Source organism: Eubalaena glacialis, chromosome 14, assembly GCF_028564815.1.
Source record: "Eubalaena glacialis isolate mEubGla1 chromosome 14, mEubGla1.1.hap2.+ XY, whole genome shotgun sequence".
Lineage (NCBI taxonomy): Eukaryota > Metazoa > Chordata > Mammalia > Artiodactyla > Balaenidae > Eubalaena > Eubalaena glacialis.
The window spans coordinates 92,329,417-92,353,875 of record NC_083729.1 but is presented as its reverse complement, the minus strand read 5'-3'; the positions used below and the strand labels follow the sequence as shown (position 1 = coordinate 92,353,875).

At 48.1% G+C, this 24,459-nt stretch overlaps 1 protein-coding gene across 3 annotated transcripts in view; it reads right to left on the bottom strand.

Moving 5' to 3' along the window:
* Nucleotides 1-8,167: 8,167 nt before the first annotated feature.
* The window catches only part of NCK2 (NCK adaptor protein 2), a 132,821-nt gene continuing 116,529 nt past the window's right edge, over nucleotides 8,168-24,459 (bottom strand). For 2 of the 3 annotated variants that reach the window (XM_061211280.1, XM_061211281.1), the window contains exon 5: nucleotides 8,169-9,469. In XM_061211280.1, coding sequence (XP_061067263.1) covers nucleotides 9,275-9,469 — 195 coding nt within the window. In that variant the 3' untranslated portion in view covers nucleotides 8,169-9,274. Of the gene's footprint in view, nucleotides 9,470-24,459 lie in introns of all 3 variants that reach the window. The other variant, XM_061211282.1, reaches the window with a different exon arrangement.

The following is a 24,459-nucleotide window of genomic DNA, read 5'->3' as shown; positions in this document are numbered from 1 at the left end:
GGACCTCCCCCATCATAAAAAATCCCTGTAGCGGAGAAGGCAAACCCAGATTCCTTTTAGGAAAGTTAGGCCACATTGTTGGGGATGACAATGATTTTTTTTTTTTTTTTTTTGGTAGATAAACATTTCTCAATCCTAGGAAGATTTTTGAATTAAATATATAGATGTTTAATCAAATTAAATTATAGCATTAATATTTTTGAGATAAGAAACTGTGTATATTTGGTAGTTCATGTATTTATAAAATTTAAGAGAATTTGGCTTGTTAATTTAAAATGTATAATTGAATTTAGACTTTTGAATTTAGGTTGGAATCTTAGTAAATGTATAAACAGCATTAGAGTATTTAAGAGAGCTTAAGACTTAACCATATTTATATGTTTATTAGGTTTCCAAGGATTACTTAAGTACTTGGAAAGGTTTGTTAATTACATAACTTAAGCACTTAAAAAGGAAATTTAATTAATAGACATATAAATGAATTTAAAATGCTTAAAGGAGTTTAATTCCATTTTTAAATGAAAACAGACATTAATCAAAGTAATTAAAAGGAATTGCCTAATGCTGGGTTTGTAAATAGAATAAGAAGATTTGTAAGCTGGATTTTAAAATTTAAGGAAGAACCAGGGTTTGGTAACTGTATTTTTTTTTTTAACTCATGTAACTTCCTTTCAGATAATCTTTTCTATTCTGACACATGCTACAAGATGGATGAATTTTTAGGACATTATGATAAGCTCACTAAAGGACGAATACTATATGATTCCACCCATATGAGGTCCCCAGAGGAGTCAAACGCACAGAGACAGAAAGTAAATGGTGGGTGCCCGGGACTGGGGGGAGGGACTGGGTAGTTAGTGTTTTTAACGGGGACAGAGTTGCAGGTTGGGAAGATAAAGAAGTTCTAGAGACAGATGGGGGGGATGGTTGCACAGCAACGTGAATGTACTTAGTGCCACCGAACTGCGCCCTTAAAAATGATGAAGCTGGTAAAGTTTGTCATGTGTATTTTACCACAATTTTTAAAAAACTCACAATAGGTCACAGGCCACATGTGGTGTCTAGTTTAAAGGATTTTCCAGAAATGCTGTGGTAGATTAGACAGATAAGGAATAACAGCTCTACTGAACGAGACCCTGGGCTCCTTTCCAGATGACACGTGATCTTAATCCGAGATGCAGACCCAGGGGCCAGTGGTCTGTCCTCCCACAAGGTTTGCATATAAATCAAAGTACCACTGGGACCTGGAATATACTTTCCGGCCAAAGTGTGATCATATGCCCAGGCCTCCTTCCGAGTGTTTAAGGTGGGTTTGGTTTAACTTTCATTAAGCCAGAGAGAAGGATGCGATTTTCATATTTTACAGCTTCCTTTCTTCTCTCTCGTTAACCAGCAAATATTTGCTAAGCTCCTACAATGTCCGGGAGCACAGTGTTAAGAACTTTGAGAAAAGTTTTTAGGTTGAACCTTAAGAAATTGCCAACATTCAACCATTCTGACCTGGAAAAAAAAAAAAAAGGCAATTTTGTGCTGTTCAACCTGATCTAGAGTTGCTGACAGTCTGATGGGAGAGAGGAGACACAGACACACGGAGAGGCGCGCTAGCGGCAGTCAGGCACAGACACACGCCGAGGTCTCCCAAGAGGGTCAGTGTGACCAGGAGGAGGTGGGGGTGAGGCTGGCACGCGGGCCCGATGGGCAAAGTCACGCTTATTACAGAATCGGCCGCAGAAGGGAGGCGGGAGTGCCTGGCAGAGCCTGTCTGTGGGATTGTGAGAACCTAGTTTTGATCAGGAGACGCTGAGAAGCTGAGGGGCCAAGGGCAGCGAGATCGTGCCAGCTTCTGGAGTTTGGACGTCATCGTGCCTGTGGGCAGGAAGGAGCAGATGGGCCTTCCTAGCAGCCAAGCGAGGAGATGGAAGCCCATGTCCGGGAAGGACGGATGGTTGAGGGGAGGCAATAGGCAAGGCAGCGCGGTTGGCAGTTCCTACTCAGCACAGCAGAGCGCAGGAGGACAGGGAACAGGGCGCTGTGAACCGGGGGCCCATGAGCCCCTCACGGAGGAAGAGGTGGTGCGGGGCTGGAGTGGCCGTGGGAGCTGCCCGAGAAAGGCAGGAGCAGGTGATGAGGTGGGGTGGGGGGAGGACGGGAACACAGACGGAGACAGAGCTGGGCTGACCAAAAGCCAGAAAGATGATGGAACTTCACCTAGACTATTAAAAGAAAACATGTGGATGCACTAACCGTTCCCAGCCAAGCAAGCATCTTTTTCAAGGGCGTCCTCAAGGCACGTTCAGGGATGAAAGGACTGAGTCCACTGTTCCTTCCTCTCAGGTTGATTCACGCAGAGCTATTCGACAAATACTGAGTACCTACTACGTGCTAAACCTGTTGACAACACAATATCCCCGCCCTTGTGGAACTTAATTCCAGCCCTGCGAGGTGTGTGTGTACAGACAGTAAATAATAACCAGAGTAAATCAGGGAATTATCCAGGATGTCAGAAATTGGTAGGTACTATGGAGGGGAAAATAAGAGCAGAATAAGGGAGATCAGCATGGCCAGGGCGGCTTCACTGAGAAGGTTCTCAAGGAATCTTTCTACATGACCTAGATTATGAATTCAGTATTCTGCACCATCCATCATGCTGTTAACTGACTTTGTTACATTTTAAAATTTGACAAACAGGTTTCTAACAGGCATTTTTGATGAAAACATTGACTAACGATAAAATTATTTTCTAATACCACCAGAAACCAAGCAAAGTCAGCAGCAGAAATCTCTCTCCTAAATATTTTTCTACAACCAGTGCAACCGATGGGACACTGATTTTTATTCACCCAATTCTGGTCCCTGCCATTTAAAATACATAAGAATTGTAAAAAATGTACTTTTCGGTCAGATCATTCATATCCACTGTAGAAAATATGGGAAATATTAGAAAGTGTGAAGAAAATAAAATGTCACCAATTCCTTACAATTATTTCTAGATAGTTTTATAACCAAGGCCACCATTCCCACCTAAAAAAACCCCCAAAATACAAAACAACAACCCTAAAGGTCTACCATGGGGAGTCAAAGGCTGAACCACAGTAGAGATGGGCTTTCTCCAAGGAACGAGCCAAAGCACTTCAGCAAAGATGTTGCCCCTAAACCTCCAACACCGAATGTGACCGGTGATGAATTAACATCTATTTGGACATCTGCATTCTGGTTGGGCAAATATGTTAATTGGTTTCATTACTTCAAGGTCATGCCTTATTATTATTGTCTACTATTCATGGCATTGGAAGGGAGCTTCTGGTCTTTGTAGAAAGGAATTCTGCGTCTGAATTCCATCTGTGACTAGACCCATGTTCTAGGTTGAAATCGTTTGAACCAGGGCTCCGTGGTCCCACCAGCAGATGTGGTCTGGAAACTCGGATTACCAATGGCTTCATTTAGATAATAATTCAGCATATTAATCTATGTTTCCCTTTTCATTAAGATCATTTAACAGGCTGTACAAAGGTTCTAAGCATTTTACATTATTATGCAAAGCAGCTCACCTTATCTACACGTATGATAACGTCTAACAGTTATAACATCACCCTTAAATGGCTGAGCAGAGAGTAGGTCTGCACCCGTGCTTCCAAGGCCATGAAGGCAGAGGGGTTTCAGGACTTGGCGGAGGTCATGCTGCTGGAGTGACCCAGGTCAGGCTCAGGCTTAGATCCAAGGTGGACGCCAAAGTTGCAGTTCAACAACCAGGAAGGGAGGACCACCGCCTCCTTGGCCTTGGGGTTTCCCCAGGCCATGACCTATTCTTCCATGGGCTCACCCATCAGCGGGAGCTTGAGTACACGGCTCTGGTCCTTTGGTTCCTGACTTTGGCTGCAGAACCTGGTCCCTGAACCGAGCTTAGGAGCTGGCCAAATGCCCGTCCCCTGGGGAGGAGGCCATGCATTTTAAGACACTGTCACCGTGAGTTTTTTGGGTTTTTTTAAACATCTTTATTGGAGTATAATTGCTTTGTAATGGTGTGTTAGTTTCTGCTGTATAACAAAGTGAATCAGCTATACATGTACATATATCCCCATATCCCCTCCCTCTTGCGTCTCCCTCCCACCCTCCCTATCCCACCCTTCTAGGTGGTCACAAAGCACTGAGCTGATCTCCCTGTGCTATGCAGCTGCTTCCCACTAGCTCTCTATTTCACATTTGGTAGTGTATATATGTCCATGCCGTGGGTTTTTATACCAGCCGTCAGGCTCATCCATCTTCAGTAGTGACTTCCAGTCAAGCAACAGGACCTCCCCACCAGGATGAAACATCATGCGTCTTCCCAGTTAGCTTGTGAGGCTGGGAGCTGTGCTAGGAGAAATCCAAGTGGAGGTGCAGGCAAATAAGGAGTGGTTTGGTTTTTTGTGTTTTAAAAAAGCCCATTCTAGTCATTGACAACCGGATGTTTCTCTTCAGACAAGGCACAGAAAGGGCAGGCTGTGAGGCTGCAGGAGGTGTGCACACAGAGTGGGAGACAGAATAGTACCTGCCGTGCCGGCCCCACTACCCACAGGCGGTCCCGGGAGCCCCTGCCCTCCAGTGGGTATCAGCGCAGTTGAGGAGCTCGTGGAGGAGCGTTTTCTCGCGGATGGAGCTGTTACCCTCCAGGTCTGAATTGCTGTATCCGGCAGTGGGGTACCACCTGCTGAGAAGAGGGTGCTCCGGGCTGCATGTTTGCATCCGGCCCCCCAACAGAATCTGGTGGTGGAGCGATCCCACTTCTCCAGTTTCTTCCTTTAGGGTAGTTTACTGTACATGGAAAAGATTGTTATCAAACCTGTCATCAGATGATATCCTACTTAAGAACTTATGAGACTATCATCATTTCCCTAATACGGCAGTGTCTTGATCGAAGAATTACACTTTTAATTTTCCTGGTCACCTTCCTCGGAACAAGTATATATTTTTAGTATGTCCAACTTTTTCCATTGCCTCTAAGTTAAAAAATATTTGTATTGCGATAATTTTTTTGTAATATTTGTAATGCAATAGAAAACTGCATTTTCTACCATGAAAGAGGTAGAGCCTTAAAAAACCAAAACTTTCTTTTACAATCCTTTCAAGTCGTCAGCATCATCCACATAGCAAGGGCAGCCAGAGAACCATAAACACATTTGTCGACCCTCGGAACCTACCAGTAACGTGTGCATATTAACTAGGTACGCGGTACCTCCAGGGAAGTGCTCGGAAGAGGCAACCCGCGGGCCCGTGAGGTGTCAGGAGGTGGGGCCTTCGGGCGGCGATGAGGTCGTGAGGGTGGAGCGCTCCTGAAGGGGGCTAGCACCCTCATCAGAGCAGCCGGAGGGCCGCTGGCTCTCTCTCCGCCATTGGAGGGTCCAAGTCGGAGGTCTGCAAACTGGGAGGCCCTCGCCAGAGCCCCGCCATGGTGACACAGCCACCTCAGACCTCCAGCCTCCAGAACCGTGAGGAGTAAATCTGCTGTTTCTACGCCACTCGGTTACGGTATTTTGTCCCAGCGACGGCAGCTGAGACAGGGCAAAGGTCTTCAGGACCCTTGGTTGTTGGCTTGCTCAGCTTTTGCCCAATGCTCGACGGCTACGGTGCTGCCAGCTGGGGCTGAGAAAGGTGGTGGCTTCCTCCCAGTAACATGGAGAAAACCAAGGGGTGTCCCCCTCAAGAGAGGTGACTTCCAGGGATGCGGGCTTGTCAGCTACCCAAGTGAGGATGCGGTCAAGTGTGGCGTCGGGGCTGCAGCTCCAGGAGGAGGAGTTGGCTGGAGCAGCACCTCTTCAAACGCTGGACGAGGCTGAGCTCTAAGAGAGGGGGCGGGTTGGCTCTAAGACCGCAGGGTGAGGACCACGCTCCCTGAGGGCCTCCTGGGGCCAGAGCTCTGGGTGGGGCCCCTGAGGAAGCCCACGGGGAGCGAGGGCAGTGTCACGCGGGTCACGCGACACACGGAGGCCTGGCTGGCGTCCCCTGTGGTCGTGGCCACATCATACGATCCTGTCCAGGGCGCCACCCCAGCCGACCCCGCACGACCCTCAACACAGAGGCGGAAGCAGCCCTAATGACTTGTGCGCAAACACTCAGAAAGGCTGGATAATTTGCTTGAAGTCACGGGGCCAAGAAGGATGACACAGCACTCCCACCGGAGCGGCCACGTCTGGACAGGGGAGGCTGTTTCTGGGGACAGCAGAGGGCACCCGGGCCAGGTGTTAGAGCGGAAATGATGTTAATTACATGAATCATACGCTCACAGATGAATAATGCTGGATTCTAGCGAGCAAATGGCCAAAACTAGACCTGTGTTTATTGAAAAGTAGCATTTTAAAAGAATACTTTCAAGCTTTTTTATCCTCTCAGTTCTGAACTTTGGTCTTGAGAAATTATGCTGGCATTCTGGTGCTGGGCGGTAGAAATGGTGAGAAAAAGTAGATTATAAACCAGTAAGTACATAGAAACCAAAGACAAAACTGTAAGGCACCAAAAATGCTTTGTTTGGAAATGTCAGAGTTTCAGGAGATACAAAGATTCTAATTTACAGTTTAAGACTTTAATTTGTGAGGCACTTTGGAAGAGAAGATGGAGTTTTAGCTGCTAGAAACAGGATTTAATGGCATTTGGCAAAAGCCACTTGTGAAGATCCTGGTAGTTCCAGACTGTAATGCACAGGCTGTGAATGGAAAATGAAGACACATTTAATGCAAACAAATGAGCAGAGACGACCTTATTGTCCTCTGCTGTCTGTGCAAAGAAGCAAGGGAACAGCAAAACCAGATTTGTCCAGGAAATCTCTGGCCAGGCAGGAAGGTGACGGCACAAGTGCCACCTGGACAGAGCGTCGGTGGTCCACACTCCAAACCACACGGGTACCCCGCCTGACACCCTCTCCGCCGCACCCACTCTATCGACAGGCTCATACTGGGACGACCAGTTCAGCCTCCGCTGGCCCACCTGGTGCTAGGACGTCCCGGAGTGCAGAACCTCACAGATACGAATCCTGATCGAGCCCACGCAGCTGGAGACTCCCACACGGTCGTTTGAGACTAAAAATAATTGTCAATGACAACTATAAGCCTTAAAGAAGTTCCTGAAGCCAAAACGTGTGTCTGTAGTGTGTCCTTTGTTTCTTCCTGAACTGCTGTGTAAATCAGTGTTTCTGCTGTCCACGCACTCACGGTGTAGAAGGATTCCCGCATGATGTCAACGTGGTACACACAGCAGGCAGATCAGAGAGTCGGGAGGAAGCGGGATTTGCATGACAACATCCAGAACCCGCCTGTTTTGGCTAAGGTGATGGTCTGCCTCACTCACCTGGAGCTCTATTCTTATGTAACTAGGTGCCCCCAACCTCAGGTCCCAGACACCAGACGTCTAATTTCAAAGGCAACAACTAAAGATACAATGAACTCACAGAGAACAGGAATGGTAGATTCAGTGCAAACTCTCACCACATACCTTACTTCTCCTGGAAGCCTCCCCGGCCGCTGTTGGGAGGGCGTGGCCCCGAAGCCAGAGTCCTGGGCTTGTCACCTGCCCCACGAGGCACCAGCCATGCCCCGTGCGATCACCTGTGCCTCACCTTCTCCATCTGTGTGATGGGGACGATCCCAGGACCGCCTCAAGGAGCTGGGACGAGGATGCCATGTCCGGCCCAGAGGGAGTGCTGAGCACACGTCAGCTGTGATCAGCCATGGGGACACCAAGGCCGTGCCCTGTGGCTCTGTATTCCCGGTGCCCAGTGCCCTTGGGGGCTCGACAAAGGCTTTCCCGAGTGCATGGAAGGCAGGCGGGACGGAAGGCAGGTGGGACGGAAGGCAGGTGGGACAGGGGAGAGGAAAGCTGGAGGGGGGAGAGGAAAGCTGGAGGGGGGAGAGGAAAGCTGGAGGAGGGAGGGCTAGCTGACAACAGTTTGGTGAAATATTTTTAACAGATAATTTCCAAAGAGTAAAGGTAAGACCAAGCTTGAGATTCTGGTTTCTCTTGGAGTCGCTCTAATTAAAATTTATTATTTCAAGATACAAAAATGCAGCGGTAGAAAAAGAAAACACACAAGTAATAAATTTGTTAGAACACCTCTCTAGAAATGCTCTCCTTCGGGCACTGAGCATTTCAGGAAAGGCTGCAGGGGCTCCTGCCCCATCGCTGAGTCCGAGCTTTGCCACAGACGAACACACACAGAGTCGTGTCATAATACTTTTTTATTACAATATCCAAAAAACTGAGTATGCAAGTTTAGGAGGTCTCAAGACCCCTTCCTCAGCTGTAGGAATGTGCCATCTCAAGAGTGTATATTTAAACTATAAAGGAGTTCAAATGTAAAGAAAAAAGAAAATGCAATTTCTTCATAAACATTCTGTGTCTCCTACTACCAATCACATATCCTTTTGTAAACCCTGAAAAATTTCCCTGTAAAGCAAATTTATATATATATATATATATATATATATATATATATATATATATATATATATATATATATAGTGTGTGTGTGTGTGAAGTGTTGGTCGCTCCCCTTTCCCAAAGATCAGCTGTTTTCCTTAATCATCTGTATTAGTGTCAACCAATGGCTATAGATACATATTACTTTGAGAATTAAATATATCATTGTGAAATTGAAACGAGCCGAAGGGCAACAGGAAAAAGCACTATGCAGATGGCACATCTTGGGGGAACATTTCCGAAACCTCTGTCCTTCCGAGTCTCCGGACTGACTTTCCAGGACTTCTTTTCTTTATTGCAAGTGCAGCCCCAAAGGCACTGGACAGCTTCTCCCCTCCCATCTCACCCGGTGGTTCCAGTATTGCTACGAGTGCCCGGGGTCACCCCCGGAGAGTCTGGGAGCTGTGTGAACGCAAATGACACAGATCCAGGGATGCCGGGACCAGGACAGGTGGTCCCTGGGCAGGTGCCACCCAGGGCCTGGCCCCGCTGTCACGTGCGCTGTGGCTCACGGAAGTAAGGGCAGCTCCGGTGCGTCCAAACCGCGCCCGATGTCTTTAAAGGGGGGGTTTGCTGGCACGAGCGACTTGAACAGACTAAGGCTGGCTCCCACAGAGAGGAATAAAGTGAGCCGACTCGCCCCCTTCCACCTCCCCGTCACTAAAACCGTCCAGGAGGGCCTGGGACGGCAAAGGAGGGCGGATGGCAAACGACCCGACCCGGACAGAAAGGGAAACCAGCTGGAGAGAGCAAGGACGGGACGACCACCGGGAGCGGGCCTGCAGGAGAGCCCGGGCCGGGGCGCCTTTCCGGGGCGCGTCCCCTGGGCTCACTGCAGCGCCCGGACGAGGTAGAGCTTCTCCCCGCGCTCGCTGGTGAAGATGGGGGCTTTCTTGTAGTGCGCCACCAGCTCATCCATGGTGTGGAAGCGCCGCTGCCCGATGCAGTAGACGTTGTCCACCAGCTGCACCTTGAAATGCTTGTTCTTCCCTGATGCTTTGAGAGACACGGAGAAGTCACTGGGCTGCAGGGGAAAGAGAACACCAGTTACCACCCGGCCCTGGGCCACGAGCCGTGAGCAGGGCCGGGGGCTGGGCACCGGGGTCTGCGTCCACGCCCGGGGCAGCTCCTGATCTTCACAATGACCCGGAGGCCGGCTGAGATGCCCATGTTCTGCAGTGAAGACAACTGACACTTCGCTTAGTAGGGTTTCGGTGCTAAATGTATGTCGTTATTTGAAAACTGGAGACTCGTTATGGAATGGACAGCACCAGTGTTAACCGGTGTTAAATTTTCATTTCCCCGAGCTAGTTCATGAATTTGTAAAAAGTGATTTCTATACAGGCAGCAGCTAGAAGTTTCACTTTCTCTGACTTCTACCACTATTAGAAGTTCACCCAACAGCATGGTGCTGGCACAAAAACAGACACATAGGTCTATGGAACAGGATAGAAAGCCCAAAAATAAACCCACGCACCTATGGTCAATTAATCTACAGCAAAGGAAGCAAGAATATACAATGGAGAAAAAGATAGTCTCTTCAGTAAGCGGTGCTGGGAAAGTTGGACAGCCACTTGTAAAGAATGAAATTAGAACATTCTCTAACATCATATACAAAAATAAACTCAAAATGGATTAAACACCTAAATGTAAGACTGGAAAACTCCATAAAACTCCTAGAGGAAAACATAGGCAGAACACTCTGACATAAATTGTAGCAATATTTTTTTGGATCTGTCTCCTAAAGCAAAGGAAATAAAAGCAAAAATAAACAAATGGGACCTAATTAAACTTAAAAGCTTTTGCACAGCAAAGGAAAAGAAACCATCGACAAAATGAAAAGACAACCTACTGAATGTGAGAAAATATTTGCAAATGATGTGACCAATAAGGGGTTATTTATATATATCCAACATATATAAACAGCTCATACAACTCAATATCAAAAAACAAACGACCCAATTAAAAAAATGGGCAGATGAACGGAATAGACATTTTCCAGAGAGGAAATGAAGGTGGCCAACAGGCACACGAGAAGATGCTTAACATCGTTAATCATCAGGGAAATGCAAATCAGAGCCACAAGGAGATATGACCTCACACCTGTCAGAATGACTGTCATCAAGAAGAACACAAATAACAAATGTTGGGAGAGAGCGTGGAGAAAAGGAAACGCTCTTGCACTGTTGGTGGGAATGTAAATTGGTGCAGCCACTGTGGAGAACAGTACGGAGGTTTCTCAAAACACTAAAAATAGAACTGCCATATGACCCAACAATTCCACTGCTGGGTATATATCCAAAAAAAAGAACACCCAAAATGCTAATTCAAAGAGATACATGCAGCCCAACGTTTCTTAGCAGCATTATTTACAATTGCCAAGGCGCAGAAGCAACCCAAGTGTCCGTCAACAGATGAATGTATAAAAAAGACGTGGTACATATATACAATGGAATACTACTCACTCATAAAAAAGAATGAAATTTTGTCATTTGCAGCAACATGGATAGACTTGGAGGGCATTATGCTAAGTGAAGAAGTCAGGCAGAGAAAGACAAATACTGTACGATATCACTTACATGTGGGATCTAAGAAATACAACAAACTAGCAAACATAAAAAAGAAGCTGACTCACAGATATAGGGAACAAACTAGTGGTTACCAGTGGGGAGAGGGAAGTGGGGAGGGGCAATATAGCGGTAGGGGATTAAGAGGTATAAACTTTAGGTATAAAATAAGCTACAAGGATATATTGTACAACAAGGGGAATATAGCCAGTATTTTATAATAACTGTAAATGGAGTATAACCTTTAAAAATTGTGACTGACCACATTGTACACCTGTAACTTACAGAATATCGTACATCAACTATATTTCAATTTAAAAATTTAAAATTTTTCTAATTCTAAGCTATTTAAAAATAAATATTTTAAGAGCAGTGGAAAATTCTGGTTGCATTTTAACATGGTTCATAGTATCCCAGAGGCGGCTATACTATGGTTCATGTATAGATTTTATTGAGAAATGTTTAAATTTGTGATTATGTCAGTGCCCTACGTATATGTGAATATATTATATTTTAGAAAGATATTATTACTTTTACTAAAATTAGTCTTTAATTTATTGAAAAATATGTAGGGTAAGACATTGAATGAGGAATATTCTTTGGGGAAAAAAAGTATTGCTGAATTCGATAAACAATTGGACTCACACGAGACAGGCCACGCCCTGGATGCGTGTGCATGAGAGCACAGCATGTATGCTCTACATGGGTTTCTGCTCTCTTGGAAGTGACCATCCAGTGGGGGAAACGGATAAAGAAGGAGCTGGTATATAGGTGCAAACTGTGCTGAGTTCTGCAGAGAGAAAGGAGAGAGTACTGAGGTGGCGCAGGGCATTTAAACTCGGGGCGGGAGGTCAGGAAAGGCCTCCACAGAAACCAGACCTGGGCCTGAGAGGCGCGCTGGTGGGTGAGTGCTGGGGAGGGGAGGGGGGACGTCAGTGAAGAAAGGGAGAGGGTCCTGCCTCTCCGGAGGCACTAAGTGGCCGGCGCGGCTGAGGGAGAGGAGGAGGGACACTGGCCTCCCTCAGTGGCCTCAGAATAAAACCCAACCACCCACCACGGCCCACCAGGGCTGTGTCACCTGTCCCCGCTTCCCCAGATCCGACCAATGAAACAGAAGGATGCCCTTCCCAACCCCAGTCCCATTTTCACTCCTGTTCATGTGGTTTCTGAGCCGGCCTTTGTCCCCCTCCTTGGTCGACCATTCCCGTAGGTCTCAGCTCACAAGCTGACCACCCTGGAGAAGCCTCCCCATCCAAACCGGATAAGCTCTGCCCCCCTTGGCTACTGTCCAGCAGAAAGCGTCCTGACGCATCAGGCCGGGTAGGGCCGCATCTAATCCACGGCTGTGTTCCGCAGGGAGCCCTACGGATGGTGGGAGCCGGATAATCCAGGTCTAAACTGAATTCCTAGACCAGGCTGCCTCCTTTCTCCAAACCCAGGAACTTACTGCTGGTGACCACCCACCAGCCCGGCCCCTGCTTCGCGTCCCTCCCAACAGGGCAAAACCAGCAAGCACCCTGCCCCCGTCCTCTGGCTTTTACGCCGACTTTGCAAACATTTGATTTAAGGTGTACAAATCTTGCAAAACAAGAGATCACTCCATATAAATGAATGACAACTCAGGGAAATGGGGGTCTGAGAAAATCCAACTCTGGGGCGGGCTGCCACCTATCACAGCTGTCGGCAGAAACGCAGCTCAGAGACAGATGGATTTATAGCTTGTATTTGTGTGTCCCTTTGCCCCAAACTGACCAAATAAAAACAAATCTTTAAGGGAAAAACCTCACCTTATCTCCATACTAAACCCAGGGCTTGACGACTTGGAGGAAACCCAGGAAGAGACAGGAAGTTTTATCTCTGACTAGGCCTTGGGCTATGTATTAGTTTCAGAATCATGGCCATTAGAGGATTAGGGGCCCAGAGCAGGTGGGGAAGGAGACATGGAACTTGAAAATTATTTCCCCAACTTGATCTCTTAGAAATCAATCACCATGGGGTGAAGATCTTCTGAGCCAGCCCAGGAGGGCGGCTGGGGATGGGGCGCAGGGGCCTTGGATGCCCCCTCAAAAAAAACGAATCATCACGAACGCTGATGTCACGGATGACCCTGTCAACCAGCGAAACAGCACAGAAGGACATTCTAAGTAATCATCTGCACAATTCTCAAATCACTACTATTTTCACGAAACTGAACACGATGGATGCGAGCTGGCCTCAGTGTTTTCAGTATTCCCACCCAAGTTGGATGTTGTATATGGTTTTGAAAATAGAACAAACTAAAACAGGTACCGCCCGACACTCCGTGGGCAGTCACCACGCCCCTGGGTCCCGCAGCACATACACATTACGGACCGCTCAGCTCTCTCCTGGGGCTTCAGGTTTTTGTGAAGTCACGTTTAGTTTCGAGCATCCGTTAATTTTTATAAGCATATACATTCTGTGCCGTAAGTCTGTGCCTTCAGATAAAGATAGAAGGCGACTTCAGTTTTATAGTTTAGCACAAGCCAGGCACTGAGCTAGTTTTAGAGATACTTTAATCAATTCATAGACAAAGTGGCATCGTAGGGAGGGAGTAGGTGAGTCAGTCAGAGTCGGTATGTGATAGGCTCAATTTTAATTAAGCCCCATGATCAACAGACGACTCTGAATTCGCTTTTAATTTAAGCTCCTTAATTTAACATCATGGTGTGTCATGTGTATATGCGCATTACAGCAGTAAAACCAATGCAGCAGAGAAAGCAATTTTTAATTTCTGAGTAGAAACCTTGAAGTTAAGGACGTAGAATGAACTAAATTTATGTCAAGCAGGGCTGCTGAACCTTTGGGGAAATCTCAATTCAGCATGAGTACATTTTCCAATCTATGTACTAAAATGCACTGTTACGTGTTACCGCTGAATTCTAAACGAAGCCTGAAGATGAACTGGACCAGTGGTTCTCAAACTGAGCTCCCAAGACCGCAGCATAAGCATCTCCTGGGAATCTGTCAGGTGAAAAATCGAATTCTCAGGCCCCGCCACGGAACCCCTGAATCTGCAGCTCTGGGGCGGGGCCCAGCCATCTGTGTTTCATGAGCCCTCCCGGGGATCCTGATGCAGTTTGAGAAATGGGCTCTGAGCCAACCACCAGAAGTGTTTTCAAATGCTCAGAGCCACGAGGACACGACAGGAATGCGACTTACGGGCTAAGTAGCCTCTCGAAGGAGGCGGCTCCGGCTCCGCGGCCAAGCTCACCCCCAGGCGGCGGATGCCCTTCTGACTCTGTCCTGAAAAGTCAGGCCCTGCTCTAGACAGTCCCTGTGGGGAAGCCCCCAGAAGGGACAGCAGGGACTCTCTTCCCTTCACCCTGAGCCGGTCCCCTGGATCTGACGGAGACGCGGCTGCTCCAGACCCAGAACGAACCTGCTCCGCACGATCCCTGAGAAGTCGGCCCCATCGGCCTTGTACACGAGGGCTGTGATCCTTCCAGGCTCAGCTCCCAAACAGCCTCCGGGGAGTCGAGCGAAGAAGGACGGAGCCACACTCGCCTGCACTGGCGGGGGGTGCCGGCGGGAGGACTCAGCGATGCTCTAACCCTAAGCTTGTCACAGAACCTTGACAGGTGTCTGCTGGCCTGTCTGCATTGAACAAGAGGACCGAAACCCAGCAGCCCAGCATCTGGGGCGCGAATGATCTGGAGACGCAGGCCCACACGAGGGAGTGCTGTGCGCTTCCCATGCTGGGTACAGGGTGAGTCCCTCATCCAGAGCCAACAAGCCACGGTCATTTCCGAGGTAGGGAGAGAGCTGGACCGGGAACCCCTCCCGGTGGTGGGAGCACGAGCCAGAACTGCTGCGGGCCTGGATACAGGGTCTCTGCATCATCGAGAAGCTGAAGACACGCTTTCTCCAGGACCCGGCTGTTTCACCCCAGGACGTGCTCGGGTTCAGAGGAGCGTGTACAGGCGCAGCAGGGGACAGGTTCATGAATGTCTGAGCGGGACCACTCATGCTGGCCCCAGGTGCCGACATGCCTCACGTCCACCGCAGGAGTCGATAAACACAGGAGGGGACACTCCATCACACAACAAAATGAATGCGTCAATACGGACTGAACGATCTCACAAAGTGTGGACAAAAGAAGAAAGTAAGAACAGAACAGCCACAGTGCGATACCAACTGTACAACCCAGAAGCAGGCAGAACCAAAACACACAAACATAGGTCTAAAACGGTAAAGAAAACGACCAGCTTACAATGAAAGGGAATAGTGATCTCTAGCAGGAGGTGTGGTGCAATCAGGAAACACACACAGGTATGGGAGGAGCTTCCAGAGGGCCAGCAACGTCCTACCTCTTGACCTTGACCTGGGCCCTATTTTTCGACCTTCCTGACCTGGGTTCAACAAGTACTTTTTTTTTTTTTTTAATTAATTAATTTATTTATTTTTGGCTGTGTCAGGTCTTCGTTTCTGTGCGAGGGCTTTCTCCAGTTGCCGCAAGCGGGGGCCACTCTTCATCGCAGTGCGCGGGCCTCTCACTATCACGGCCTCTCTTGTTGCGGAGCACAGGCTCCAGACGCACAGGCTCAGTAGTTGTGGCTCACAGGCCCAGTTGCTCCGCGGCATGTGGGACCTTCCCAGACCAGGGCTTGAACCCATGTCCCCCGCATTAGCAGGCAGATTCTCAACCACTGCGCCACCAGGGAAGCCCAGCAAGTACTTTTTAAATGAAGTTTTTTTGTGTATTATGTGTCCCAATGAAAGATGTTCTAAAGGTGCTGAACTTGAAGCTGGAAGACCAGGCTCGGCCACTAGTGAGTCACGGGGCAGGGGCACATCTCTCTTCAAACACGGCTCCACTCTCCTGTCCACCCCCACCCTGATGTCCCCTCTTTGGGGACACCAAGTACATGTATGTTAAACCTCTCACTTGGTCCTGTAAATCTTAGTTCTGTTTACGACAACAGAATACCGTAAACTGGGTGGTTTAAAAATGACAGAAGTGTATTCCTCACGGTTCGGGAGGCTGGAAGTCCAAGGTGAAGTAGCCAGGAGATTCAGTGTCTGGTGAAGACCTGCTTCCTGGTTCACAGCCAGCCATCCTCTCACTGTGTCCTCATGTGGCAGAGGGGCCAGGGAGCTCCTGGGGGTCTCTTTTATAAGGGCACTAATCCCATTCATGAGGGCTCCCTCCCAATCCCATCATATTGGGGATCAGGCTTCAGCCTATGAATTTAACAAGGCGGGAAGCTGGGGGGGAAGGACAACACACAAACATTCGGTCTGTAGCAAAATCTCTACGCTCTTTTCTGTATTTTCTGTCCTTTTATTTTTTTGCATGTGTATCCTAACATCTCTCTTCCTCTGAGCTATCTTCCTATTTACTAACCCTTTCTTCAGCTGTGTTTAATCTGCTGTAAACCCACCAAGTCCTTAATTTCAGTTACTGTATTTTTTAGTCCTAGGATTCTCACTTGATTCTCCCTTATTACTTCTAATTCTCTGCTCACATTGATCTTGCTGAGTTTCTTGAACCTATTCATCCATATACCTGAAAGACTGCATTTCAAAACTCAAAATCTGGACTTCCCTGGTGGCGCAGTGGTTAAGAATCCGCCTGCCAATGCAGGGGACACGGGTTTGAGCCCTGGTCCGGGACGATCCCACGTGCCGCGGAGCAACTGAGCCCAAGTGCCTCAACTACTGAGTTCCCGTGCTGCAACTACTGAAGCCCATGCACCTAGAGCCTGTGCTCCGCAACAAGAGAAGCCACTGCGATGAGAAGCCCGCACACTGCAACAAAGAGTAGCCCCCGCTCAACACAACTAGAGAAAGCCTGTGCGCAGCAACGAAGACCCAACGCAGCCAAAAGTAGAAATAAATAAATAATTTATAAATAAATAAAAACTCGAAATCTGTGGGTCTGTTCTAATGTCTTTTTTTTTCCCCCTTTGATTTTGGTCTTCCGGTTTTGTCTCCTGGTGATTTTTCTTTGAATGCTGCATATTGTGTATAAAAAAAAATCAAAGAGACACTCTGAGGTTCTCAACGGTATGACTGCCCTCTGAGAGGGTTTGCTTTGCTTCTGCACCCAGGGTGGGCAGGGCGCCTTAGTTCAATGAGGGATGTAACTGATTACAGTCTGGTGTTATTCCCAGTTTGCGTTTGATCCCAGTGTATAGACTTTTGGGGGCCCTGCCCCCTCAGTGGGCCTGACCTCCCATTTCTGCCCCCCAGCACCACAGACTACTGAAGGTCTACTTCTCTGCTGCTTTGTGTTTGTCTCAATGTTTCGTCCAGCTTTTCTAGCTGTTTTCAGCAGAAGCGCCAGTCTCTAAGAAACCAGTCCACCATGAGCAGATGGTCACGTGACACGGGCAGGCGGTGACCCATCCAGGCCCCAGTTCTCCACTACAGTCGTGCTGCTGAGAAGCAGGAGAGCTGAGTCACTGGCTCCGTTACCAGGCTGCCTGCTCTCCTATTTTGGCTCCTTTACTTACTGGCTTTGAGACCTTGGGCAAGTATCCCAACAGTTCTTCAGTTTTTGTTAACTACGGAACAGAGATAACTCCTGAAACTGGGAAGAGACTGGGGCAGTTGAATAAACGACAGTAATGTCAGAAGCACAACGTCTTTGGGGAGGTATTAAGCAAAACTGTCACCTAGTGGCCCTTCTTTAAGTTCCTTCTATGAAGCTTTATAAAGACAGCCATCAGCATCTTGTCGATTTTTTAAAACGTCTTTCAATTAAAGTCTCCAGAGAACACCTACAAGAGGCCTACATCCTATCACAGAAGCACTACACCACACTGCACCTTGATCACTGTCATCAGTGCTTGTTTACATGGCTCTCCTACGAGGCTCTAAGCTTTCTGAGGGAGAGGCTCCTTCTTTCTTATTTTAATATATTTGGGAGAAAAAACTGGGCCTGATACATAATAAGCACTCGATAGATGGTCGCTGAGCTAACTGGCCCAGGAGTGACTGAGGCTGTACAGACCCCTACGTCTGCCACCTGGTACCTCTGAGGTCTCCTCCTGGGTTTCAGCAGAAGGAAAGGAACATCGCTGACACGAAAGCCACCTGTCTGTTCTCTCTTTAAACACAAAGGGCAAAGCACGATCTCCTGAACTTTAATTTTCAGTTCCTGTTGTCTCCTATCTTATTACGGTCCTGTTTTCTACCTGGGCTACTCGTACTATTCGTCTACCGCTGTGTAACAAATCTCCCCCAAACCCAGTGGCTTAAATAACGATTTATAATTGGGAATTTGGGAGTACCTTAAACCTTGACTGACCTGGAGCCACCAAGCTCCATCAGGCTGTCGTGAAGACATGGGCTGAGGCTGCGGTCATCTGAAGGCCCAGCTGGGGAAGCAGGTCCACATACAAGGTGGTCCGCTCACATGAGCCGCTCGGAGGCCTCCGTCCCTGGTCTTGCAGCCTCCACAGTGCTGCCTCAGCACCTCCACAACGCGGCGGCCGGCTCCCCACAAATCAAGCGATCCCAGACGCAGCAAAGCCACATGCATTTACGATCCAGTCCCAGGAGTCGCCCACCACCTCTCCTACCACATACTGTTCATCAGATGTGAGTTATCAAGTGACACCCTGCTGATGGGGAGGCCGTCACCTCCACTCTTTGAAGGGAGGGGTATCAGATGATTTGTGGACATCTTTTTAAGCCACCACGGGACCGCAACTTGTGAAAGCGGACTTGGGCTAGACTGAAACCTAGACTGGGTCCTGTACCTGTTTCCAGTTTTGGAACACCTAGCTTCCGTCCTCCCCTCAATCCTATCTTCCTGCTTCTTCCCACTGCCCAAACTTCCCCATGGTTCCCTTTCTCCTTATTTGGTATAATTTCTCTTTGCAGAATACTGTGCTAACTTTTCAAATTCAATTCGAACATCACATCACTTCTTGTTCTCTCCTTCCCTCGGACTATTCTTCGAAGGATTGACTTTTCTATTCTCACAGTTTTTGAACCTGGGGTTCTGAAGAATTATCTGTTAGTTTAAGTCATTCACTCACCTGACATTTTAGGAAGTCATTTTCCAAGGGGAGTGTGAGGACAGCTGATAGACTGACAAAAAACCACCCTCTCTCAGGGCTTTTATTATTATCACTATTTTTTTTTTAGGTTTTAGGTCCCTATTTGAATATAATCCCTCTAAGTACTAGAACCTGATTGAACTCCATGTCTCCACACCGGGATCACAGTAGGTGCTCAATAAGTGCACTGACAGGTGAATCTCCAATTTTGAGCATCTCTTCCATTATTTGTTCCTTCAGGTAATTCTTACATCTTACCTCTTTGCAATTTCTGCTCACAACAACTTTTAGAAAGGAAAACCAAATTATACCCTCTTTGATACTATTTCTACAGCTTCACCAACTTGATCCATTGTTTCAAACACTTGCTGAAAAGCACCTTTGCATTTTTATAAAGTAGACGCCCTGGTCAAATATTTCTCTCCTTTACTCAAGATTTAATCACGATTTTCTCATCACCAGTATTAAAAAAAAAAAAAAAAAGGAGCACTGAGAACAGTCCATAATATCCTTTGCTTCATCCTCCATCCACAATAGCCTAGGTATTGATATGATTTTTTTCTAAGCATGTGGCTGTGAAGAAATAATAGAGGAAGCAGGGACCTTGCTCCCAGGCCCTCCTGAGTCTTTTTTTTTTTTTAAGTAAATTTATTTATTTATTTATGGCTGTGTTGGGTCTTCGTTTCTGTGCGAGGGCTTTCTCCAGTTGCGGTGAGCGGGGGCCACTCTTCATCGCGGTGCGCGGGCCTCTCACTGTCGCGGCCTCTCCCGTTGCGGGGCACAGGCTCCAGACGCGCAGGCTCAGTAGTTGTGGCTCACGAGCCCAGTTGCTCCGCGGCATGTGGGATCTTCCCAGACCAGGGCTCGAACCCGTGTCCCCTGCATTGGCAGGCAGATTCTTAACCACTGTGCCACGAGGGAAGCCCCCTCCTGAGTCTTTAATAACCTTAAAATGTCCACGTATCTTTCACTTCAGATTTTAGGGCAAGATGAGAATAGAAGTGCCCCTTGTGTGGTCTACTGAGCCTCCCAGGTGGGCACTGGGTGGATTTCTGGTCATGCTGGTCTTCAAGCACCAACAACTGATACAAATATTTAACGCTCTCTCTGCCCCCAAAGAGGGGTCACCTTGTCGGTTTCTTATCAAAAGCTGTATCATTCTTTCCCCCTTGTCTGGTACATGGAAATTTTTCTCTCTTTTTTGCTTCTTTAAGGAAGGTATTCTTTTGTCCAGAGAAGTAGTTCCTTTGCCAAAGAAACCTGAGAGCCAGTGGGCTGAAGGCAGATTGTACTCCGCTGATCAATACTCTCCCGGTTCCAATCTCAGAAAAGTGGCCTTCCAGGTCCATCACGCATTAGATCACCGCCACCCCCAGCCGTCCAGCAGAGCCTTTTTTAATCAAAATTGACTCCCTCTCTATACAGGAGCTCTACTCTTTGTGTTTACATCAGTTTACCTTCTAACTGGCATTTTCTATTCTCCTATAAACGTGTCTCTGAAATATTTACTCTATAGGCCTAAAGCCAATCCCACAGGTGACATGATCAAATATTATGGCTCTCATTAGCTTCTGAAATAAACTTGTTTACACAAGTGAAGAGAAATCGACCAGCAACCACAGTACGGCCCTCAAAGTCCATCTACCTAATCTTTCAACGGAAGTGTTTATGGTCCATTTGTAAGCTAGTATGTGCATGTGTGATTATCCCTCTCTGCGTCCCCAGATGCATTTCCTAAAGTTAATGGGAACACCTCGGAAGACAGACTTTTAGAATACTGCCCTTGTCATTCTCTGTCTTTTGGCCATGCCATGCCTGGAGTGACTTATCAATAATAAATGATATTATATATTTACACATATCAATTGACAGCTTGTGGCATAAGTACAGACGGGGAATCAATTTTGATTAAAAGAAGGCTATACCGAGACTTCCCTGGTGGTCCAGTGGTTAAGACGCCACGCTTCCAATGCAGGGGGCGCAAGTTCAATCCCTGGTCAGGGAACTAAGATCCCACATGCTGCGTGGCATGGCCAAAAAATAAGAAACTAAAATAAAAATAAAAGAAGGCTCTATTGGACGACTAGGGAGAGTGATCTAACAGAATGATAAAACAGCTTTCTGTGTTACAAGCTCCGTGGGGCGACTCTTTTATTTCTCTGTGCTGCTCTTGCCGTGCTACTGAGGCCACGTTTAGGAACTGCTTGGTAACAGCGCCGTGAGAAACATCCACAAATAGGCCAAAAGCGCAGCTGAGACTGAAAGGCTCTGTGCTGATGTAAATCGGAACCACAGTGAGGCACCACTTTGCACCTATGAGGCTGGTTATTATGAAAAAACAAAAAACCAAAACAACAACTGTTGGCAAGGATGTGTAAAAACTGGAACCTTATGCACAGCTGGTGAAAGGTAAAGTGGTGCAGCCGCAGTGGAAAGCAGACTGCGGTTCCTCAAAAAATTCACCAATGAATCACCATTTGCTCCAAAAACTCTGCTGGGTATAGACCTTCAAGAACTGAAGGCGGGACTTGAACAGACACTTGCACACCCATGTTCACAGCGGCATTATTCACGGTAGCCAAAAGGTGGAAGCAACCCACGTGTCCTTTGACAGATGGTGGATAAACAAAGTGTGGTCCATCCATACAATGGAGTATCATTCAGCTTTAAAAAAGGAAGGACATTCTGACCCAGGCTACAGCATGGATGAACCTTGAGGACATTATGCTGAGTGAAGTAAGCCAGATACAAAAGCACAGACACTGCATGATTCCACTTATACGAGGTACTTAGTCAAATTCATAGAGACAGAGAGTAGAAAGCAGCCTGGGGCTGGAGGAGGGGATGGGGAGTTATCATTTAATGGGGACAGAGTTCCAGCGAGGGAAACGGAAAAGCTCTGGGGAAGGATGGTGGTAACGCTTGCACAGCAATGTGAACACGCTTAACGTCGCTGAACTTGCACTTGAAAATGATTAAAATGTTCAACTTTTATGTTATATATATTTTGCCACAATAACAAACATTTTTTAAAAAAGTTGATGTGCTAAACACTGGTGAAATTCCGGTGGAAACCTTATAATCTGGACAGAGGAAACCAAAGTAGCAGGATGGGTGAGGACACGTGCTCTCCTGCCTTGGAAGTTACTGCAGGAGTCGGCAGGGGGGCCCCGGCAGAAGGGATGCTGAGAGGAGGGGCCTCGGCGGGGGTACAAAGGAACCCATCATTTCCTTCAGATCACCCTCGACACGGTTCAGACCCGACTCCTGAACCAAAAAGGGTTGCTCCCCTCTGGCCTGGGGTCAGGCAACAATCATCCCTGAACTTGACGTTTTTCTATCTCAACCTCCTCGAAATGCAACAGGGACTCTGCCCGGCTCTGGCTGGCACACCCACCGGGCCTCCTGAGTATCTGAATATCGGGAGTGTTAGTGAGATGCCTCGGACACCATCTCTGCTGGGCAAGTACGTTCCTCGCCCGCATCTTGAGACCAAAACGTAAGTGCTTCTTGTAGAATTTCTTCTGCAAGTCGCCAAGGAACTGTTTCCAAAGGACACGCGGTGAAGACCCCTGGCAGCGGGGAGAGAAGAGGTGGGCGTGCCTGCCTCCAAGAAAGAAATGCGCCGAGCAGAGCCGAAGGCAAACGTTCCTCCCTCTGTCCAGGCTTCTCACCTCGCTTCACAAGGTGCTTCCCCTTCACCAGGGGAAGAAACCACAACCAGGGCAGAAAACACCCGCCGGAAGGGCCCACGTGCGCCTGCTGGGGCGGTAGCCCCCCGCCCCTCACTCCGGGTCTGCCTGTGCGTGTGTGCTGTTAGAAACAACAGGTACAGTTCAGAGAAACCCTAACAATTTCAACCATTTTCTCTCATTGCTAATAGAGCGCAGTGACCATCAGACTATAAGCCTTTCACCTCTTCTGTAAACCAAAGGGAGCCCTTGGTCTAGAAGACAAGCCTATTCAGGGTTATTTCTGTAGTTGTTTCTTTCCAGCTGTAGCTAAAAGTAAAGACTGAAAGGTCTACACGTTGCATCCATACACACCTTTCTAATACGTTAAGTGCCAAAAACTTATTATATTTGATCCAGTTTTTTTTTAATTTCCACTACAGCTTTTTAATATTTGGGGGCAGTGCATGGTGTGTCATCCTGTTGGCCCTTGACTCCTAGCTCCGCGTGGGACTCCAGGAAATGTTCTCCACATTCACGTGTGGAGATCGATTGTCCAGAGCGTACGTGTGGACAGTCTCTATTCCTAACAGGGGCTAGCGATTTTACGTGACAGCAATATAAATGTTCACATCAAGGGAGCTAATGATCTGAGGGACTGTTATGAAAACACTTCTGAATACTATCATGGATGAATTATTTACTTTGACACAGTTCTCTTTTCTAGCTTGAAAGAGTCGTTTTTCAGTTGCCAGTGGTTTACTGGACGACCATCTCTCTCCCCATTACACTTGCAGGCCTGAGGAGAGGGCGTCTGGACCCTCTGGCGGCAGCAATCATGAGCCAGAGGCCACCGGGTCCGACCCAAGCTCACGAGTGCGTGAGTAGGAGCCCAGGGGGCAGCGGGCGCAGAGGAAGGGCTGGGCATCCCCCTGCTGCGGCCCCTGCCGGGTCCCGGTCACCCTGAATCCACATGCATGTTCTGGACAATCGACCTCCACACGTGAATGTGGAGAACACTTCCTGGAGTCCCACGTGGCACAAGGAGTCAAGGGCCAGCAGGACGACACACCATGCACTCCGCGTGCTGAGCTGGCTGTGATGGGGCTGGCACAGCTGTCACGCCTGTGAGCACAGGATCTGCCGTGGGACCCAGGAGCACGCCCGCAGGGAGGCTTCCCAGAAGCCGAGGTGGCAGAACGAGGCGTGAAGGCTGTGTGTGCACCGGAGGGGGCGGGGACTGTACTCCGGAGTCCTCCAGATGTGTGCAAAGGTCCAGAGGAAGAGACAGCAGGGTCCACGCAGCACGGCAGGAGCGCAGGTGTAGGAGGGAGAGGCTGGCGGGGCTCTGAGGGATGCAGGTGTGGACGGGGGGACCCGCCAGCTGCCATCAGCCGTGTGACTGCGACTCCCCCGAGCGTCCGCTGGCCCAGCCCGGCCTGCACGGCCTCCCTCTGCAGGTGCCGTGAGGCAGGTGGGTTTCAGGTAACAAGCGTCTCTCTGCTCTGCTTTTTTTTTTTTTTTAAAAACATCTTTATTGGAGTATAATTGCTTTACAATGGTGTGTTAGTTTCTGCTGTATAACAAAGTGAATCAGTTATACATATACATATGTTCCCATCTCTCTCCCCTCTTGCATCTCCCTCCCTCCCACCCTCCCTATCCCACCCCTCTAGGTGGTCACAAAGCACCGAGCTGATCTCCCTGTGCTATGCGGCTGCTTCCCACTAGCTATCTATTTTACAT